The sequence below is a fragment of the Anomaloglossus baeobatrachus genome, chromosome 5 (assembly GCF_048569485.1).
Source record: "Anomaloglossus baeobatrachus isolate aAnoBae1 chromosome 5, aAnoBae1.hap1, whole genome shotgun sequence".
Classification (NCBI taxonomy): domain Eukaryota; kingdom Metazoa; phylum Chordata; class Amphibia; order Anura; family Aromobatidae; genus Anomaloglossus; species Anomaloglossus baeobatrachus.
In genome coordinates this window covers 365,441,673-365,459,139 of record NC_134357.1, presented here as the reverse complement: position 1 = coordinate 365,459,139, position 17,467 = coordinate 365,441,673, and the positions used below count along the sequence as shown (strand labels likewise).

Sequence of the window (17,467 nt, the reverse complement as noted above, 5' to 3'; positions counted from 1 at the left end):
AAAACCAAGCACTATCAGGGTGGAGACATCATTACAAGCGGTTCTTGATCTTATCAGAATAATTTCTTCAATACGCCATATACCTATAGAACATATCTCCTACCACTACTAAAATAGCTGTATTCCCCCAAGAAAGGAGATACTGCACCTGCTTAATCTCCCACTTTTCTGGGTCAGAAATCTTAGTGAGACGCTTCCGTTCTAGGGTGTCATCTTCAACCTCTGGGGCGTTTACTAGTGAGAGGTGGCTGGGTCGGTCGGGGTTCCTCATTGAAGCCTCCTCATTGTTCTCCCCAACCAGATTCCTCCTTCTGTTTGGGTTCAGATCTTCTCCAGTGTCTTGATCCACATCCTACAGTCAATAAATTAAAATATTACAGTCATACACTGAAGGCAATGTTATAATGGAGACAGGATTAGGAATTAAGACTTAGAATCATAGAATGGTAGAGTTGGAAGGGACCTCAAGGGCCATCGGGTCCTAAATCATCCAGTTATACGTTTATCCATCTTTAGCTTAAAGATCTCCATTGATGGAGAGCTCACTACCTCCCGTAGCAGCCTGTTCCACTAGGACTATAGAATTATACAGGGTTCCTTCTCCCCGCCTTTAAACCTGATAAACAATCAACAGGAAGTGAGTGCAGCGCTGCACTCACTTCCTGTTGATTAACTCAATAGGTCGGTAAGAAGGAAGCCGGAGCTGATTGGACGCGGGGCCCGCGTGACGTCACAACACATGGGCCCCGTCACTGCAATCCCGGATACCACTGGGAAGGGAAGCAAGTATAGTGTATTATTTTACCTGGAAGAAACATATAGAATCAGAGGGGGTTGTTCTAGTACTGGACAACCCCTTTAAATACTATACTCTAAACTACACATGGTCACTTATACTCACCTTCATACTGAGGCTGGTTTTGCACCCAGTGAATGAAAGCACCTTGATTTTTACTCTTTGACCTTTGCTGACAACATCAGCCACATTTGCCACCCGTCCTTCTCTTCTTAGCTCCGAAATATGGACCAAGCCCTCCCAGCGTTTCCTGTAGGAACAGATGATTATCATTTTTAGTGAACTATTAGCCCAGTCAATGAATAAACTGCAAGGAGAAGTGCTGCCAATCATTGGACTTCACCAGAAAAATCACTGAATCTCACCTCAGGCCCTCCAACTGAACAAAACACCCAAACTGCATGATACTGGTGACCTTTCCGTTGTAGATATCTCCGATGGATGGCTCTTCTGGAGGGGGCCTATCCACGTGCTTTTCCCTCCAGCGCTCTTCATTCTTTTCTGACCGCTGATTTCGGCTTGTGTGTTCCTCCTTAACAGGGCTCCGGTATCTATTCCGGAGAGGGCTGCGGCTCCTTGACCTTTGTCTCCCTGACTTTTTCCTGTCTCTGGATCTTGAGCGGGATCTGTGCCTGTGCTTTCGACTCCTCTCTCGGCTTCTACTGCGGCTTCTTTTCTTCTTATCCCTAGTAATATATAAAAGGTGAGATAAAAGGACATGACATAATGTGCTACTTACAGTAATGCTCAGGTAGTTTCTGGGAAATATGGCTGTCAATCTCTACTAATCTATCATAACATTTACCCACTGTATCCCTTTAAACTGTTACTTGGTAAATCTGCCTAGGATATCAGTAAATACACACACCATGCGATCATGTGAATAACATGGCCATATAGTGGGTCTATTTTCTGGTCATGGTTAAGACTTAAGCGGGCTTTACACGCTACGATATTTCTAGCAATTGCTAGCGATATCGTACGCAAAAGCACCCGCCCCCGTCGTGCATGCGATATTGTGTAATCGCTGCACCAGCGAACATTATCCCTACGGCAGAGTCACACGCACTTACCTGGTCAGCGGCGTCGCTGTGACTGCCGAACAATCCCTCCCTCAAGGGGGAGGTGCGTTCGACGTCACCGCGACGTCACTAAGCGGCCGGCCAATCAAAGCGGAGGGGCGGAGATGAGCGGAACAGACATCCCGCCCACCTTCTTCCTTCCTCATTGCGGGCGGGACGCAGGTAAGGTGAGGTTCCTCGCTCCTGCGGTGTCACACACAGCGATGTGTGCTGCCGCAGGGACGAGGAACAACATCTAGAAACAACCATTAACAATTTTTGGTTTTAGGACGACCTCTCCATCCATGGTGAACGATTTTCACCACTTTGGAGGACGTTTAACGACGTGACCCCGACGATAAAACATTAACGATATCGTAGCGTGTAAAGCCCCCTTTACGCTCGGGGGCTCCTGACTCAAACTAACAGCGTCATAAACATATTAAGGTGGTCAGTCCAGCTCAGAAGACCAGAACTGAAGCCATAATTTGGATCTGAAAATATGCTGCAATATGGCTGAGGGAATAAAGCCCCAAAACATACCATTATGTGATAAAGGATGAGTCACTGAATAACCAAACAGGTTAACTCGTTCAGGACCACCCCCTCTATAAGCCAGTACAGAGAGCTATGGTGGACTAAAATCTCCTCCTTCCCGTAAGTGTGAAAAGCTTTCCTTCCATCTACCAGATGAAACTACTTGAAGAAATGTCAAGAGGGTGTAAAGCCATCATCAGAGCAAAAGGGGGGCACTTTGAGGAATCTGAGGCTTAACATATATGCTGGTTTTCACACATGTTCCTTTACTCCTTGTTTCCATATGCGCTCTCTCATAATTTTGCTACCTTCAGTCTGAATCTACAATATGCACATTCCAATAAGAACAAGGAAAACCCTTGAAGGAACATGTTTCCAAACTATTGCCAGATACTGTATGATTGTATGGGTCCAGCCCCTGGGGCCTCCACTAACCACAATGATGGGAATGTATTCTCCCTGTATGAACAGGACAGTATTGCAAATGGCTGACCATTGCTTCACACATGGGAATGCAGGTACACCTCTGTGCCATGCGGCGATCGTGTATGCACACTACCACTACGTTGATACAGGTACTTTGGGACCTCACGATCAAAGAATCGTTGTTTGTAGGATACTCCTGTAAGCTTTTCTAGCTGACACTCACTTGTGCTTACTGCTCCGCTCTTTCTCCTTGCCCTCCATACTTGGCTTTAATGCATCAAGCTGTTCCAAGACATCTGCGGCCACCTTTACATCCTCAGGATCCAGCATGGTCTGTAGAGATGAAACAGAATCTGTGGATTTCCAGATGACAGACATTTGACAGATGCAAGGGACGTCTCTGATCTTGGGTGATCAGCTGCACTAGTTCAGCTTTTGGGAGCAATATGAGCTCTTGTCCTCCATACCATGGTCACACAACACCACCAATATTATAATGACATAATACAGTACTCCAGCGATTGGACCTCCAAAATCCAATTCTTTTAAGCTCTACAACTTGTCCAAGTCTCTTGACAGCCACTTATCTCCCTGGCCGAACTAAAGCTCCTCATGATGAAATTCATAAAGCCACGTGCTTGCTTTCCTCAAGGTCTACGATTATAATTTAAGAAAAAAAGACCCTGAATCTAATGATGTATCACTTAGTTTCCTGGGGGAGGCAGTTCTGTTTAATACACACCTCCCGCCATCTTCATGTTTGTATAGTGTCGCTCCAGTCGGACTCCAGAGATTTGTGGTTTGCTGGCAGCTCCAGTGTTTCATGGAGTTTGCCAGAGATCACAACTCAATACAACTCTATGGGAGCCTCGTTCTGAGTCTCATAGAGATGCATTGGGAGCTTGTGACGTAATTTCTGACTTCTGGACAGTCAGAAGCTACAGGCAGAAGATGGTGAAGTGCAACGGGAGCGGTACTGAAAAAAGATGAAAACACCGGAGGGCGAGTATAACGCTAAAGGAAGGAGGCTTACTCTTAAAGCACCACTTCTGCGTTGAAAAACAAAACCGCTGGTGGCGCTTTAACCACTTCAGCCCCGGGGCACTTTCCGTTTTTGCTCCCCTTCTTCCGAGAGCCGTAACTTTTTTATTTTTCCGTCAATCTTCCCATATGAGGGCTTGTTTTTTGCGGGACAAGTTGTACTTTTAAACGAAACCATAAGTTTTACCATATGGTGTACTGGAAAACAGCAAAGAAATTCCAAATGCGGAAAAATTGCAAAAAAAGTGTGATGGCACAATAGTTTTTGGGATGTTTTATTCATGGTGTTCACTATATGGTAACACTGATGTGTGGGTATGATGCCTGAGATCGGTGCGAGTTTGTAGACACCAAACATGTATAGGTTTACTTGTATCTAAGGGGTTAAAAAAAATTCACAAGTTTATTCAATAAAAGTGGCACACGTTTTGCGCCATTTTCCGAAACACGTAGCGTTCTCATTTTTTGGGATCTATGGCTCAGTGACTGCTTATTTTTTGCGTCTCGAGCTGACGTTTCTAATGGTACCATTTTTGTGCAGATGCTACGTTTTGATCGCCTGTTATTGCATTTTGCGTAAAACTTGCGGTGACCAAAAAACTTAATTTTGGCGTTTGGAATTTTTTTGCCACTACGCCGTTTACCAATCAGATTAATTGATTTTATATTTTGATAGATCGGGCATTTCTAAATGCGGCGATACCAAATATGTGTATATTTATTTATTTTTTAACCCTTTAGTTTTCAATGGTGGGAAAGGGGGGTGATTTGAACTTTTTTTTAAAAACTTTTTTTTTTATTTTATTTTACTAGTCCCCCTAGGGGGCTATAGCGATCAGCAATCCGATCGCTCTTATCTATCTGCTGATCACAGCTATACAGCTGTAAACAGCAGATACAGTCACTTTCTGTTTCCCTCTGCTCCGTGCCGAGGGAAAACGAAAGTGAAACCTCATAGCTGCAGGCGTCATCACATGACCCTGTGCTACGATGGCAACCACCGATAATCACGTGATCACGCACGTGACTTCCGGTGGGGGCGGCGGTAAGTTAAAAAACATGGCCGCGCGCATATAGATCTTGCTGCCAGACTTTGGCAGCAAGATTTAAGGGGTTAATTCCACCTGCGGCTAGCAGGCACACATGTCAGCTGTTGAAAACAGCTGATGTGTGTGCCGACCGCCACCGCCTGCTCGCGGCAGGGGGCGGGGCTTAACGGGACATGCTCCATGACGGATATAGCCGTCCATGGTTGTGAAGGGGTTAATAGTGTTCGTTCTTTTCTAAAAGAGCAAGGTCCCAATCAGAGGATTCCCTCCTTCCTTCTATTCTTGATAATCGCTCCACACAAACAATCCCTCCAAGAAGCTAAACATGAGGGCACACATAATAATACATATGTATTTACCCGAACACTGGGATTGTCTGGTCTGCAAAGTGCTGGAAACAGATCTTTCATCTTCTCTTTTTCAGATTTTGGCTTTAAATTAACTTCTTTAACAAAAAAATAAAAAATAAAAAGATTAGATATTATAAACATCCACATTATATTATATACTTAAAGCGCACTAATCACCAGGATCATCCTATATAAACTAAAGCCAGTGCTATATTGGCGCAATCATGTGGATTCTATACATGGCTTTATTTGTGAGATCGGATGTACAATTTCTAAAATATAAGAAAGTAAAGTTTGTGAAATTCACTGTTACTTGAGGATAGCAGCTATAGAATATGTAATAAGTGGGCTGGGTTTTGCTAGTTATTCTCGCCACTGTCGGCCTGCCTGTCCTTCCTCCTTCCTCCCGCTGTAACAACAGAGACAAGGGGGAGGAAGGACAGGCAGGCCGACAGTGGTGAGAATAACTAGCAAAACCCGGCCCGCCTATTACATATTCTATAGCTGCTATCTTCAAGTAACAGTGCATTCCAGAATCTTTACTTGCCTGTATTTTAGAAAGTATACATCCGATCTCACAACTAAAAGGTATGTATAGAATCAGCCTGATAGTGCCAGTATAGAACTGGATTTAGGTTATATATGAAAATCCTGGTGATTGGTTCACTTTAAAGGGTTTGTTATTGAATCAGATATTAATGAATATAAGATTGTTTGACACCCTACACCCCCCTAATGACGGCTATCTACTCCAAGTATTGCTTTTTGCAGCCATTTTGATGGAGCTGCCGTGCTCTGCTCCCTACATTGATTACAGCCGGACCTGGTAGTACGGGGTGCTGGACCCCCACCAATCTCATATGGAGGACCTGTCCAATTAAAGTGTTTTTTAGGACCTTTGAAGAGAACACAAACATGTCAGGAATCAGATAAGGAGAAAACTGCAATAATTCTGACAATAAGTGTTGGTGCGAACGGATTTTCGGTTCCCATTCTGTGATCCATGACAGCATCTAGTGTATGACTTTACTGCCTTTTAGTTGCCGGCATCAGTAGCTATTCTTTTGATTAGCCGGCTTGGCACAATGTCATTGTTGCAGCCTGACGCACATGACGTAGAGCCGTTGATGCAGACCGGTAAGCACCACTACACTCGCTCACGTGACATGCAGCGGTCACAGAACACTGTCGTGGCCGACAGAATGAGATGGGTGAATACATTCGCACCAACTCTAATGACATCCCCAGAACAGGTCTATACAGAGGAAGTCCAGATGTACCTTGACTTGTTGATGGCTTCGTTGGCGGCCTCATGGTCTGAATCAACCGCAACAGATTGCTTATGAGAGAATCCTAGAGAGAAATGATCAGAAATGTGAGTCTTCAATACCAGCTTACCATTCATTATTAAAGGCATGTGTTATACATATACGTCTGATCTAGTGGTAGAATCCCGAGCACAGGGCAATGGCTGTAGGACTTAAGCCCCCAACACACACTTCAATATATCTCACAATCCGTCGTTGGGGTCAAGTTGTAAGGGACGCACATCCGGCATCGTTTGTGAGGTATCTGCGTGTGACATCTACGTGCGATCAGGATTGAACGCAAAACCGTTGATCGCAAACACATCGTATCTTTGTCTAGAATTGAGTGTTTTGTTGCACGAACCTAGTCAATTGTAACGTGTGACATCCCTCATACGATTTTGATGTCTGAGGCTATGTGCGCAGGTGTGCGCTCTGCACCGCAGCTTAAAAAAGGTCCGCTTCAGAGCGCAGCTGAAAAGCTGCGTTCTGAAGCGCCTCACAATGTCTGTCATGCACTAATCTCTGTCAGTCCGTCACTATCTCTGTCCCTCACTCTCTGTCCATGTCAGTCTATCACTCTTACCCCCTCTCTCATACTCACCGTTCCACGATCCCCAGCGCTGCGCTGCACGGCGTTCACACTGCTCCGGCGGCTTTTACTGTTTTGAAAAAGCCGGCCGCCCATTAAACAATCTCGTATTCCCTGCTTTCCCCGCCCACCGGCGCCTATGATTGGTTACAGTGAGACACGCCCCCCACGCTGAGTGACTGGTGTCACACTGCACCCAATCACAGAAGCCGGTGGGCGTGTCTATACTGTGCAGTGAAATAAATAATTAAATAATTAAAAAAAAACGGCATGGGGTCGAAAATTTTAAAACCAGCCAGATAAAGCCATACGGCTGAAGGCTGGTATTCTCAGGATGGGGAGCTCCACAGCCTAACAATATCAGCCAGCAGCCGCCCAGAATTGCCGCATACATTATATGCGACAGTTCTGGGACTGTACCCGGCTCTTCCCGATTTGCCCTGGTGCGTTGGCAAATCGGGGTAATAAGGAGTTATTGGCAGCCCATAGCTGCCAATAAGTCCTAGATTAATCATGTCAGGCGTCTAAGAGATACCTTCCATGATTAATCTGTAAATTACAGTAAATAAACACACACACCCGAAAAATCCTTTATTAGAAATAAAAAACACAAACATATACCCTGGTTCACCACTTTAATAAGCCCGAAAAAGCCCTCCATGTCCGGCGTAATCCAGGATGATCCAGAGTCGCTTCCAGTTCTGCTGCATGGAGGTGACCGGAGCTGCAGAAGACACAGCCGCTCCTGTCACCTCCACACAGCAACTGAAGACAGCCGCGCGATCAGCTGAGCTGTCACTGAGGTTACCCGCTGTCACTGGATACAGCGGTGGCCGCGGGTAACCTCAGTGACAGCTCAGCCGATCGCGCGGCTGTCTTCAGTTGCTGTGTGGAGGTGACAGGAGCGGCTGTGTCTTCTGCAGCTCCGGTCACCTCCATGCAGCAGAACTGGAAGCGACTCTGGATCATCCTGGATTACGCCGGACATGGAGGGCTTTTTCGGGCTTATTAAAGTGGTGAACCAGGGTATATGTTTGTGTTTTTTATTTCTAATAAAGGATTTTTTCGGGCGTGTGTGTGTTTATTTACTGTAATTTACAGATTAATCATGGAAGGTGTCTCATAGACGCCTGACATGATTAATCTAGGACTTATTGGCAGCTATGGGCTGCCAATAACTCCTTATTACCCCCGATTTGCCAACGCACCAGGGCAAATCGGGAAGAGCCGGGTACAGTCCCAGAACTGTCGCATATAATGTATGCGGCAATTCTGGGCGGCTGCTGGCAGATATTGTTAGGCTGGGGGGTTCCCCATAACGTGGAGCTCCCCATCCTGAGAATACCAGCCTTCAGCCGTATGGCTTTATCTGGCTGGTTTTAAAATTGGGGGGACCGCACGTCTTTTTTTTAATTATTTAATTATTTATTTCACTGCACAGTATAGACACGCCCACCGGCTTCTGTGATTGGGTGCAGTGTGACACCAGTCACTCAGCGTGGGGGCGTGTCTCATTGTAACCAATCATAGGCGCCGGTGGGCGGGGAAAGCAGGGAATACGAGATTGTTTAATGGGCGGCCGGCTTTTTCAAAACAGTAAAAGCCGCCGGAGCAGTGTGAACGCCGTGCAGCGCCGGGGATCGGTGAGTATGAGAGAGGGCTGCTCAATTCAGTTACTCAGGAGTTTAGCGGTCACCGGTGAGTCCTTCACCGCTAATCAGGGCGCGACACAGACAGAGCCGCAGCATGACAATGAAGTCGGGTGAAGTTCACCCGAGTTCATTCTGACAGTGCGGCTCTGTCTGTGTCATCTGCCATTCAGCTCTGCTACATGGCTGTCTGTGTCTGCTGTCAGCGGCCATGTAGCAGAGCTGAATAGCAGATGACATAGTAAAAACGCATCCCTACACATTACACACGCTTGGCAAGTCAATAAATTAAAAAAAAAAAAAAAGAGAATTTTGTTTACTTACCGTAAATTCTTTTTCTTATAGTTCCGTATTGGGAGACCCAGACATTGGGTGTATAGCTTCTGCCTCCGGAGGACACACAAAGTACTACACTAAAAAGTGTAGCTCCTCCCTCTGAGCATATACACCCCCTGGATAACCAAATATAGCCAGTTTAGTGCAAAAGCTAAAGGAGAATAGCCACCCACAAGTAGAGATAGAGCAAGAACCGGAACAACCGGAGCCTCTGTCTACAACAACAGCCGGTGATAACACGCGGAACAAGAAACTGCCAACAGGCAACAGGGAGGGTGCTGGGTCTCCCAATACGGAACTATAAGAAAAAGAATTTACGGTAAGTAAACAAAATTCTCTTTTTCTTTATCGTTCCTATGGGAGACCCAGACATTGGGACGTCTCAAAGCAGTCCATGGGTGGGAATAAACAGAAAACTGAGAAGTAAGCGAAACCTAACTTCACAAATGGGCGACAGCCGCCTGAAGGATGCGTCTGCCCAAGCTCGCATCTGCCGAAGCATGAGCATGCACTTGGTAGTGCTTCGAAAAGGTATGCAGACTAGTCCAAGTGGCAGCCTGACAGACCTGCTGAGCCGTAGCCTGGTGCCTGAAAGCCCAAGAGGCACCGACAGCTCTGGTCGAGTGTGCCTTGATCCACGGCGGGGGAGGCACCTGAAAACACTGGTAGGCATTGGAAATGGCCGACCTAATCCAACGAGCTAAGGTCGGCTTAGAAGCCGAGAGGCCCTTACGCCGACCTGTGGTCAGCACAAAAAGAGAGGTGCACCGCCTAAGAACAGCGGTGCGAGACACATAGATCCGGAGTGCCCGCACCAGATCCAGCATATGCAACGCTTTTTCAAAGCGATGAACAGGAGCCGGACAAAAGGAAGGCAGGGAAATGTCCTGGTTAAGGTGGAAAGGAGAAACCACCTTAGGGAGAAAGTCCGGAGTCGGACGGAGAACCACCTTGTCTTGATGAAAAACCAAAAAAGGTGACTCCGAAGAGAGCGCAGCCAAATCAGAGACTCTCCTGAGGGAAGTTATGGCCACTAGAAAGACCACTTTCTGTGAAAGACGAGACAAAGAAACCTCCCTAAGAGGCTCAAAGGGGGGTTTCTGCAAAGCCGTGAGGACCAGATTAAGGTCCCAGGGATCCAAAGGCCGCCGGTAAGGCGGAATGATGTGAGATGCGCACTGCATGAAGGTGCGCACCTGAGCCAGCCGGGCAATACGCCGCTGGAACAACACTGACAGAGCCGAGACCTGTCCCTTGAGGGAATTGAGGGATAGTCCTAGCTGCAGACCGGACTGTAGAAAGGACAGGAGGGTCGGCAAGGAAAAAGGCCAAGGAGCATGGCCGGAAGAGCGACACCAGGACAGGAAAATTCTCCAGGTCCTGTGATAGATTTTGGCCGAGGAAGACTTCCGAGCCCGAGTCATAGTGGAGATGACATCAGGAGGGATACCAGAAGTCGTCAAGATCCAGGACTCAAGATCCACGCCGTCAATCTGAGAGCCGCAGAATTCTGGCGGAAAAACGGACCTTGTGAGAGAAGGTCTGGGCGGTCCGGGAGATGCCACAGCACCTCTACGGACAGATGGAGCAGGTCTGGGTACCAAGCTCGCCTGGGCCAGTCTGGAGCAATGAGGATGACCCGACGGCCCTCCATTCTGATCTTGCGCAGGACTCTGGGCAAGAGAGCTAGAGGGGGAAACACGTAAGACAGACGAAACTGGGACCAATCTTGAACCAGCGCGTCCGCCGCAAAGGCCTGAGGATTGTGGGAGCGAGCCACGTAAACCGGAACCTTGTTGTTGTGCCGGGATGCCATTAGATCCACTACCGTAGTGCCCCACTTGCGGCAGATTGACCGAAACACTGCCGGATGCAGAGCCCACTCGCCGCTGTCCACGGTTTGACGGCTGAGATAATCTGCCTCCCAGTTTTCCACGCCTGGGATGTGGACTGCGGATATGGTGGACTTGGAGTCCTCCGTCCACTGAAGGATGCGTTGAACCTCCAACATTGCCAGGCGGCTGCGTGTCCCGCCCTGGTGATTGATGTAAGCAACCGCTGTCGCGTTGTCTGACTGGACTCGAATGTGCTTGCCCGCCAACAGGTGGTGAAAGGCTAAGAGAGCTAGAAGCACAGCTCTGATTTCCAGCACAATGATCGAGAGGGCTGATTCGGACGGAGTCCAAGTGCCCTGCGCTCTGTGGTGGAGATATACCGCTCCCCAGCCGGATAGGCTGGCATCCGTGGTGAGAATCACCCAGGACGGAGTCAGGAAGGAGCGCCCTTGGGACAGGGAGAGGGGTCGAAGCCACCACTGAAGAGAGCTCCTGGTCCGTGGCGACAGAGCCACTAACCTCTGTAAGGAGGAAGGCCGCTTGTCCCAACAGCGGAGAATGTCCAGCTGCAGAGGACGCAGATGGAACTGGGCAAAGGGAACCGCCTCCATGGAGGCCACCATTTGACCCAGCACCTGCATCAGACGCCTGAGGGTATAACGGCGGGGCCTCAGCAAAGAGCGCACCGCCAGATGGAGGGACTGCTGTTTGACTACGGGCAGCTTCACAAGTGCCGGCAGAGTCTCGAATTGCATCCCTAGGTACGCGAGTTTCTGGGTCGGAGTCAGAGTGGATTTGGGCAGATTGACAAGCCACCCGAATTGGACTAGAGTGGCGAGAGTGAGCGAGACACTCCGCTGACAGTCTGCACTGGATGAAGCCTCGACTAGAAGGTCGTCCAGGTAAGGAATCACTGCCAACCCCTGGAGGTGCAGAACCGCAACCACTGCTGCCATGACCTTGGTGACTACTCGAGGGGCCGTGGCTAACGCTGGTGTGAAACTGCAATTGGCACATGCAGATAGGCATCTCTGATGTCGATGGATGCCAGGAAATCTCCTTGGGTCATTGAGGCAATGACTGATCGCAGAGATTCCATGCGAAAATGCCGCACCTGAACATGCTTGTTGAGAAGCTTGAGATCCAGGATGGGCCGGAAGGAACCGTCCTTTTTGGGGACTAGGAAGAGATTTGAGTAGAAACCTCTGAACCGTTCCCGGGCGGGAACCGGTACAATTACTCCGTTGGCCTGCAAGGATGCCACGGCCTGTGAGAAGGCGGCTGCCTTGGAGCAGGGGGGAGTTGACAGAAAAAAATCTGTTTGGCGGGCTGGAAGAGAATTCTATCCTGTAGCCGTGGGAGATGATATGCAGACGTGTTGAAACCACACGTCGCCAAAGTGGGAGAGCCTGCCACCGACCAAGGACGTTGCTGGCGCCTTAGTGGCAGCAGCTCCTGCGGTCTTCTGAGGACGCGGCTTCGTGCGCCAGTTGGGTTTTTGGTCCTTGGCTGAGTTAGTGGACGAGGCCGAGGGCTTAGAGGACGACCAGTTGGAGGAACGAAAAGAACGAAACCTCGACTGGTTCCTGCCCTGGACAGGTTTCCTGGTTTTAGTTTGTGGCATGGAAGTACTCTTCCCGCCAGTAGCTTCCTTAATAATTTCATCCAGTTGTTCACCGAACAGCCTGGACCCAGCAAATGGGAGCCCAGCAAGGTACTTCTTTGAAGAAGCGTCTGCCTTCCACTCTCGAAGCCACAAGATCCTGCGGATAGCGAGGGAATTAGCCAAAGCCACCGCAGTGCGGTGAGAAGCCTCCAGCATGGCAGACATGGCATAGGATGAAAAAGCTGAAGCTTGGGAAGTTAAGGTAACCATTTCGGGCATAGATTCCCTGGCGAGGGAATGCATCTCCTCTAGAGAAGCAGAGATGGCTTTGAGAGCCCACACTGCTGCAAAAGATGGGGAGAACGAGGCCCCTGCCGCCTCATATACAGATTTGGCCAGAAGGTCAACCTGTCGGTGAGTGGAATCCTTAAGTAAGGTGCCATCAGCCACTGATACAACTGTCCGGGCTGAGAGTCTAGACACCGGAGGGTCTACCTTTGGTGAATGAGCCCACTCCTTGACCACCTCTGGTGGAAAGGGAAAACGGTCATCAGAACCACGCTTTGGGAAGCGTTTGTCAGGACAGGCCCTAGGCTTGGTCAGAGTGGCCTGAAAACTGGAGTGGCTAAAGAACACACTCCTTGTCCTCTTAGGCAAGGTAAACTGGTGCTTTTCTGCCAGAGAGGGTTGCTCCTCTGATACTGGCGGATTGAGGTCCAGTACAGAATTAATGGACGCAATCAAATCACTAACATCTGCATCACTTTCGGACAGATCAATGGGGCACATGGAGGTAGCGTCCGAGCCCCCAGTAAAGGCGTCCTGCGAGTCAGCTCGTGAATCAGAGCCACGGGACGAGGAAGGAGAGGGAGCCCTGCGTCTCCTTTTAGGAGGACGGGGTCTGGGACCAGATGAAGAATCCTCTGTGAGCTCCGCTGAGAGAGCCCTAGCAGCAGAGGCGCCCTGAGAAGGGGGCTGATGCATGGTCAGCAAAGTCCGGGACAGCTGTCCCATGGAGTCGGCAAAAGACTGGGAGATTGACCTAGAGAAGGATTCTACCCAAGCCGGGGGTTCAGCCACTGGAGCCGGAGCAGCCGGAGGGACCACTGTGGGTGCGATTCTAGGCTGAGGCATTGTCAGGTTAGAGCAGGCATCACAATGTGGATATGTGCTCGGTTCAGGCAGCATGAGCTTACATGCAGTGCATATTGCGTACAGCCTTGCAGCCTTGCTCCTCGTGTGAGACATGCTGCTGAAGTGGGGGCTCTGAGCCAGAATGACCCCCAGAGAGTATATAAGCAGGTCCACAACCGGAGGTTGTGGCTTACCAGACCGTTTGTGTGCCCTCCAGATCCCACAGCCCGGACCCCCAGAGAGATGCTGCAGCCAGCGCCGATCGCTGTGAGAACGCTGATAAAATGGCGCCGGAGCGAGGAGAGGGGGCGGGTCCTACTCTGAGAGCGGGATCTGGAGGGCCAAGGAGATTTACAGGGGAGGGAACATTTCCTCAGAGAGGAGTGTCCCTCCCCTGTGCCGAACGGCCGCTGGGCGGAGCCGCACTGTCCCTCTGCATGATTGACATGCAGGGGCAGTGAAATCGAAACTAGGCCTCAGGCGAAGTTGGGGCCTAAATTTAACGATGCGGCCGGCGCGCAGGCACCGTCGGCGCGGTTCTCAGGTGAAAACCAGAGAACCGGCCCCCCCGAAAATAACAAGGGACCCCCCGAAAATAACGTCTCAGATACTTAGCTTGTGAGACGCAGGGTTTCAAGTCCCTGGGGATGAGTGCTCCGTCCGGCGGGATCCTGAAGGGCTGCGGTTGGAGACCGGTCTCCTGCAAGGCAGGGAGAACCGTGCTGGCTCCCACTTCAAGCCAGAGCCCGAGGGATGGTGAAGGAGCGCGGCATGTAAGGCTCCAGCCCTGAAATCAACCTTAACAACACCGCCGACACAGTGGGGTGAGAAGGGAACATGCCGGGAGTCCAGGCTTGGACCCGCTTTTCTTCAAACTCTTTCCAAAAATCAGAAATCAGATGAGAATGCATGTGTGGATGTATGCCTCCTGAACACAAAGCATTGAACTGGCTATATTTGGTTATCCAGGGGGTGTATATGCTCAGAGGGAGGAGCTACACTTTTTAGTGTAGTACTTTGTGTGTCCTCCGGAGGCAGAAGCTATACACCCAATGTCTGGGTCTCCCATAGGAACGATAAAGAAAAAAAAAAGGGTGCCCAATGCATACGTCACAGAACACATGATCTAAAGGAGCGCACACAAAATTGATCAATTTAACATAGACTACTAACGCACGTGTGACAGCAAATGAACGACCTACGTGCAATCTCATAAGATCCCGGATGCAACCTGGGCGTGTCACATCGCAAATGCGATTGTACAACTAATTGCAACGTGTAAAGCAGGCTTAAAATCACATCTTGGAGTGAATTTAAAGCAATCTCCAAGCATCAGCACTTGTGTCCTTCTGCATGCTCTTTCTCACTTTGGTCTTCTTCATTGTCAATGGTGGCATTGGGGCTGAACCACCTACAAAATGGGACTCGGGGGCCATTGACTATAATGGTGCAGACAGTCAGTTTGTGCTCGGTCATGCACCATTTTCGGGGGTAAATGCCTGCTGGAGGTGGACATCCAGATGTAAGAGACTGTGCCTCGGCCTCCAGTAGGTGTAGACACCTGAATATGATGCATATAACTGACAGCACACGGTGACTCCGTCTGCTTCATTATAGTCAATGGCCCCATTAGCACAAACAATGGAATCCCATTTAGCGGGGGGTTTGGATGTAAGCTCCAACGGGACCACTGAATGTGAAGAACGCAGTGTGAAAGGACCCATAGACAATTCTACAAATTCATTCCTTTAAAAACCATCAGGGAATTGGTCAAAATGCACTTCCCTAATACACCGATAAAGATCATTTCTCTTTATTGTGAAGGATTCAGCTTATAAAGGGTAGATAGTCATCAGTGATATAGCGCTAATAAATGCACACAGGCTGAGGGAGCCGAGAATGCGATCAGCCCTTCTACTGTATAACAAGACACCAGTATCATAAATGCCACACTAACTGGAGGCCCTTACTACTGATATTACATTGGGGCCCAGTAGCTACAACCTGTCATGTGTAGAAGCATTATTTACTTGCACATATAGGGTTAATCTGCAGGTAAATAAAAGTTAAAATCCTGCCAGGATGCATTACTGGAGAAACAGCTACAGGGAGAAAAGGAAGCTGTATCCTACCTGCAGCCCCTGCAGTTATGGGGACGGTGCAGGGGCTATTAGTGACCAGTCAGTATACAGCAAGCATGGCTGTAATCAGTCCCTGGCATATTAATTGACATTCTGCTTAGAAGCGATACCAGCATGATCACTAGGGTGCAACTGTGACTGTAGCAGCCTCCTGCACTGCCTCGATGACTGGAAGTGAGGGAGAATAAAACTTCATTTTCTCCCTGTAGCTGCTGTTCCAGTAGGGCGCCAGATATTTTAAAGCTTTTTTTCCCTGCATAATAACAATAATGAGCTATAGTGTGGAACTTCTGGTAATAAGCAGGGGCGATTCAATGGGTTCCAAACTCATATTGTGAAAATCAGAAATCAGAGCACCCCCAATTGTGTGACAATTGCTTTTATTTTACAATGCGGTGACTCCAGTTCTGGGTGAAAACGTGCCCCCTGCTGACAAGACGGACACCGCTGTATTCTCTCCATGTCTACAATCCAGGCAGAAGAACTGATGAAGGTCTGAATGAAGACCGAAATGTTTTCACCCATAACTCCATTCATCACATTGTAAAATAAAAGCAATTGGAAGTGCTCGGATGTCTAATATTTGCATAATAACCCGACACCTGCAGGTCAATAGCGTTTCAACACATGACAAGTTACTTTTGAAGGAGTTTTTCGGTTATAGACCAATGGTCTCGAATTGTCTCCACTGGGTTAAAGGGAACCTCAGGTTCCCAATACCCATCAACCCAGCAGCATTCAAGGTTTTATGGCCAAATTCCCTGCCTAACCAGCCCTATATTACAGTATTCACTAATATGTATGATTAAAAAAAAAAAATTTATAAACCTCACTTTCCTTATGCCAATTAGGGCCTTGACTATTCCCAGGTGAGCTGTTTCCCCAGACTAGTCAACCCTCGTTCAATGATATTAAGCCCCTGTGGGCGTCATAACATGATTTCCATGAGCCGGCATCTCCATCACCTCCTGGAAATCTTGCATATGTGAGCAGCTCACTTCGTCCCCCGTTTCTGAAGAACACTGGGCATGACTGGAAGTTCAGAATACGGCTCACCTACACATCTTCTCCGGTCACGATAAGTGCACCTAATGAAGCCAGGAAGCATCCACCCTGTTTCTGAGGCACACAGACGTGGCCGAAATGAGTCGCACGCATGTGCAAGCTTTCCAGGAGGCGGTGATGCTGGCTCGTGGGTGGGTGACACCCACCGGGGCGTGATAACACGAAAAGAGGGCCGATTAGCCTTGGGAACTAACACCCCCCGCGACTAGTCAAGGCCCTAATTAGCATAAGGAAAGCGAGGTTTAGAAGTCATTTTTAAACATTCATATTAGTGAATAGCATTATATAAGGTTGGTTAGGGAGAGAATTTGAGCATACAGGCACGCATGCTGCTGGGTTGGAGGGAATAGGGGATAACAGGTTCAGTTTAAACTAATAGAATCAGAGGTCACTTGCCCTACTTGGGTCCAGTACTGGCTTTCTGCTGCTGATCTGTTTAAAAGGCTGCAGCGGTGACATCACAACTACTGCGCACATCACAGCTGCCACCAGTCACTTAGCATAGTAGCTCTTGCCATCTACATCTAAGCTCAGTGCCTGGC

At 48.7% G+C, this 17,467-nt stretch overlaps 1 protein-coding gene across 1 annotated transcript in view; it reads right to left on the bottom strand.

Annotated features, from left to right (window-relative positions):
* The window catches only part of DHX8 (DEAH-box helicase 8), a 133,036-nt gene that overhangs the window by 96,705 nt on the left and 18,864 nt on the right, over positions 1 to 17,467 (bottom strand). Inside the window, 6 exon segments of the mRNA XM_075349955.1 lie at positions 149 to 352; positions 902 to 1,046; positions 1,162 to 1,482; positions 3,044 to 3,153; positions 5,270 to 5,355; positions 6,541 to 6,613. Of these exon segments, the coding sequence (XP_075206070.1) occupies positions 149 to 352; positions 902 to 1,046; positions 1,162 to 1,482; positions 3,044 to 3,153; positions 5,270 to 5,355; positions 6,541 to 6,613 (939 nt within the window).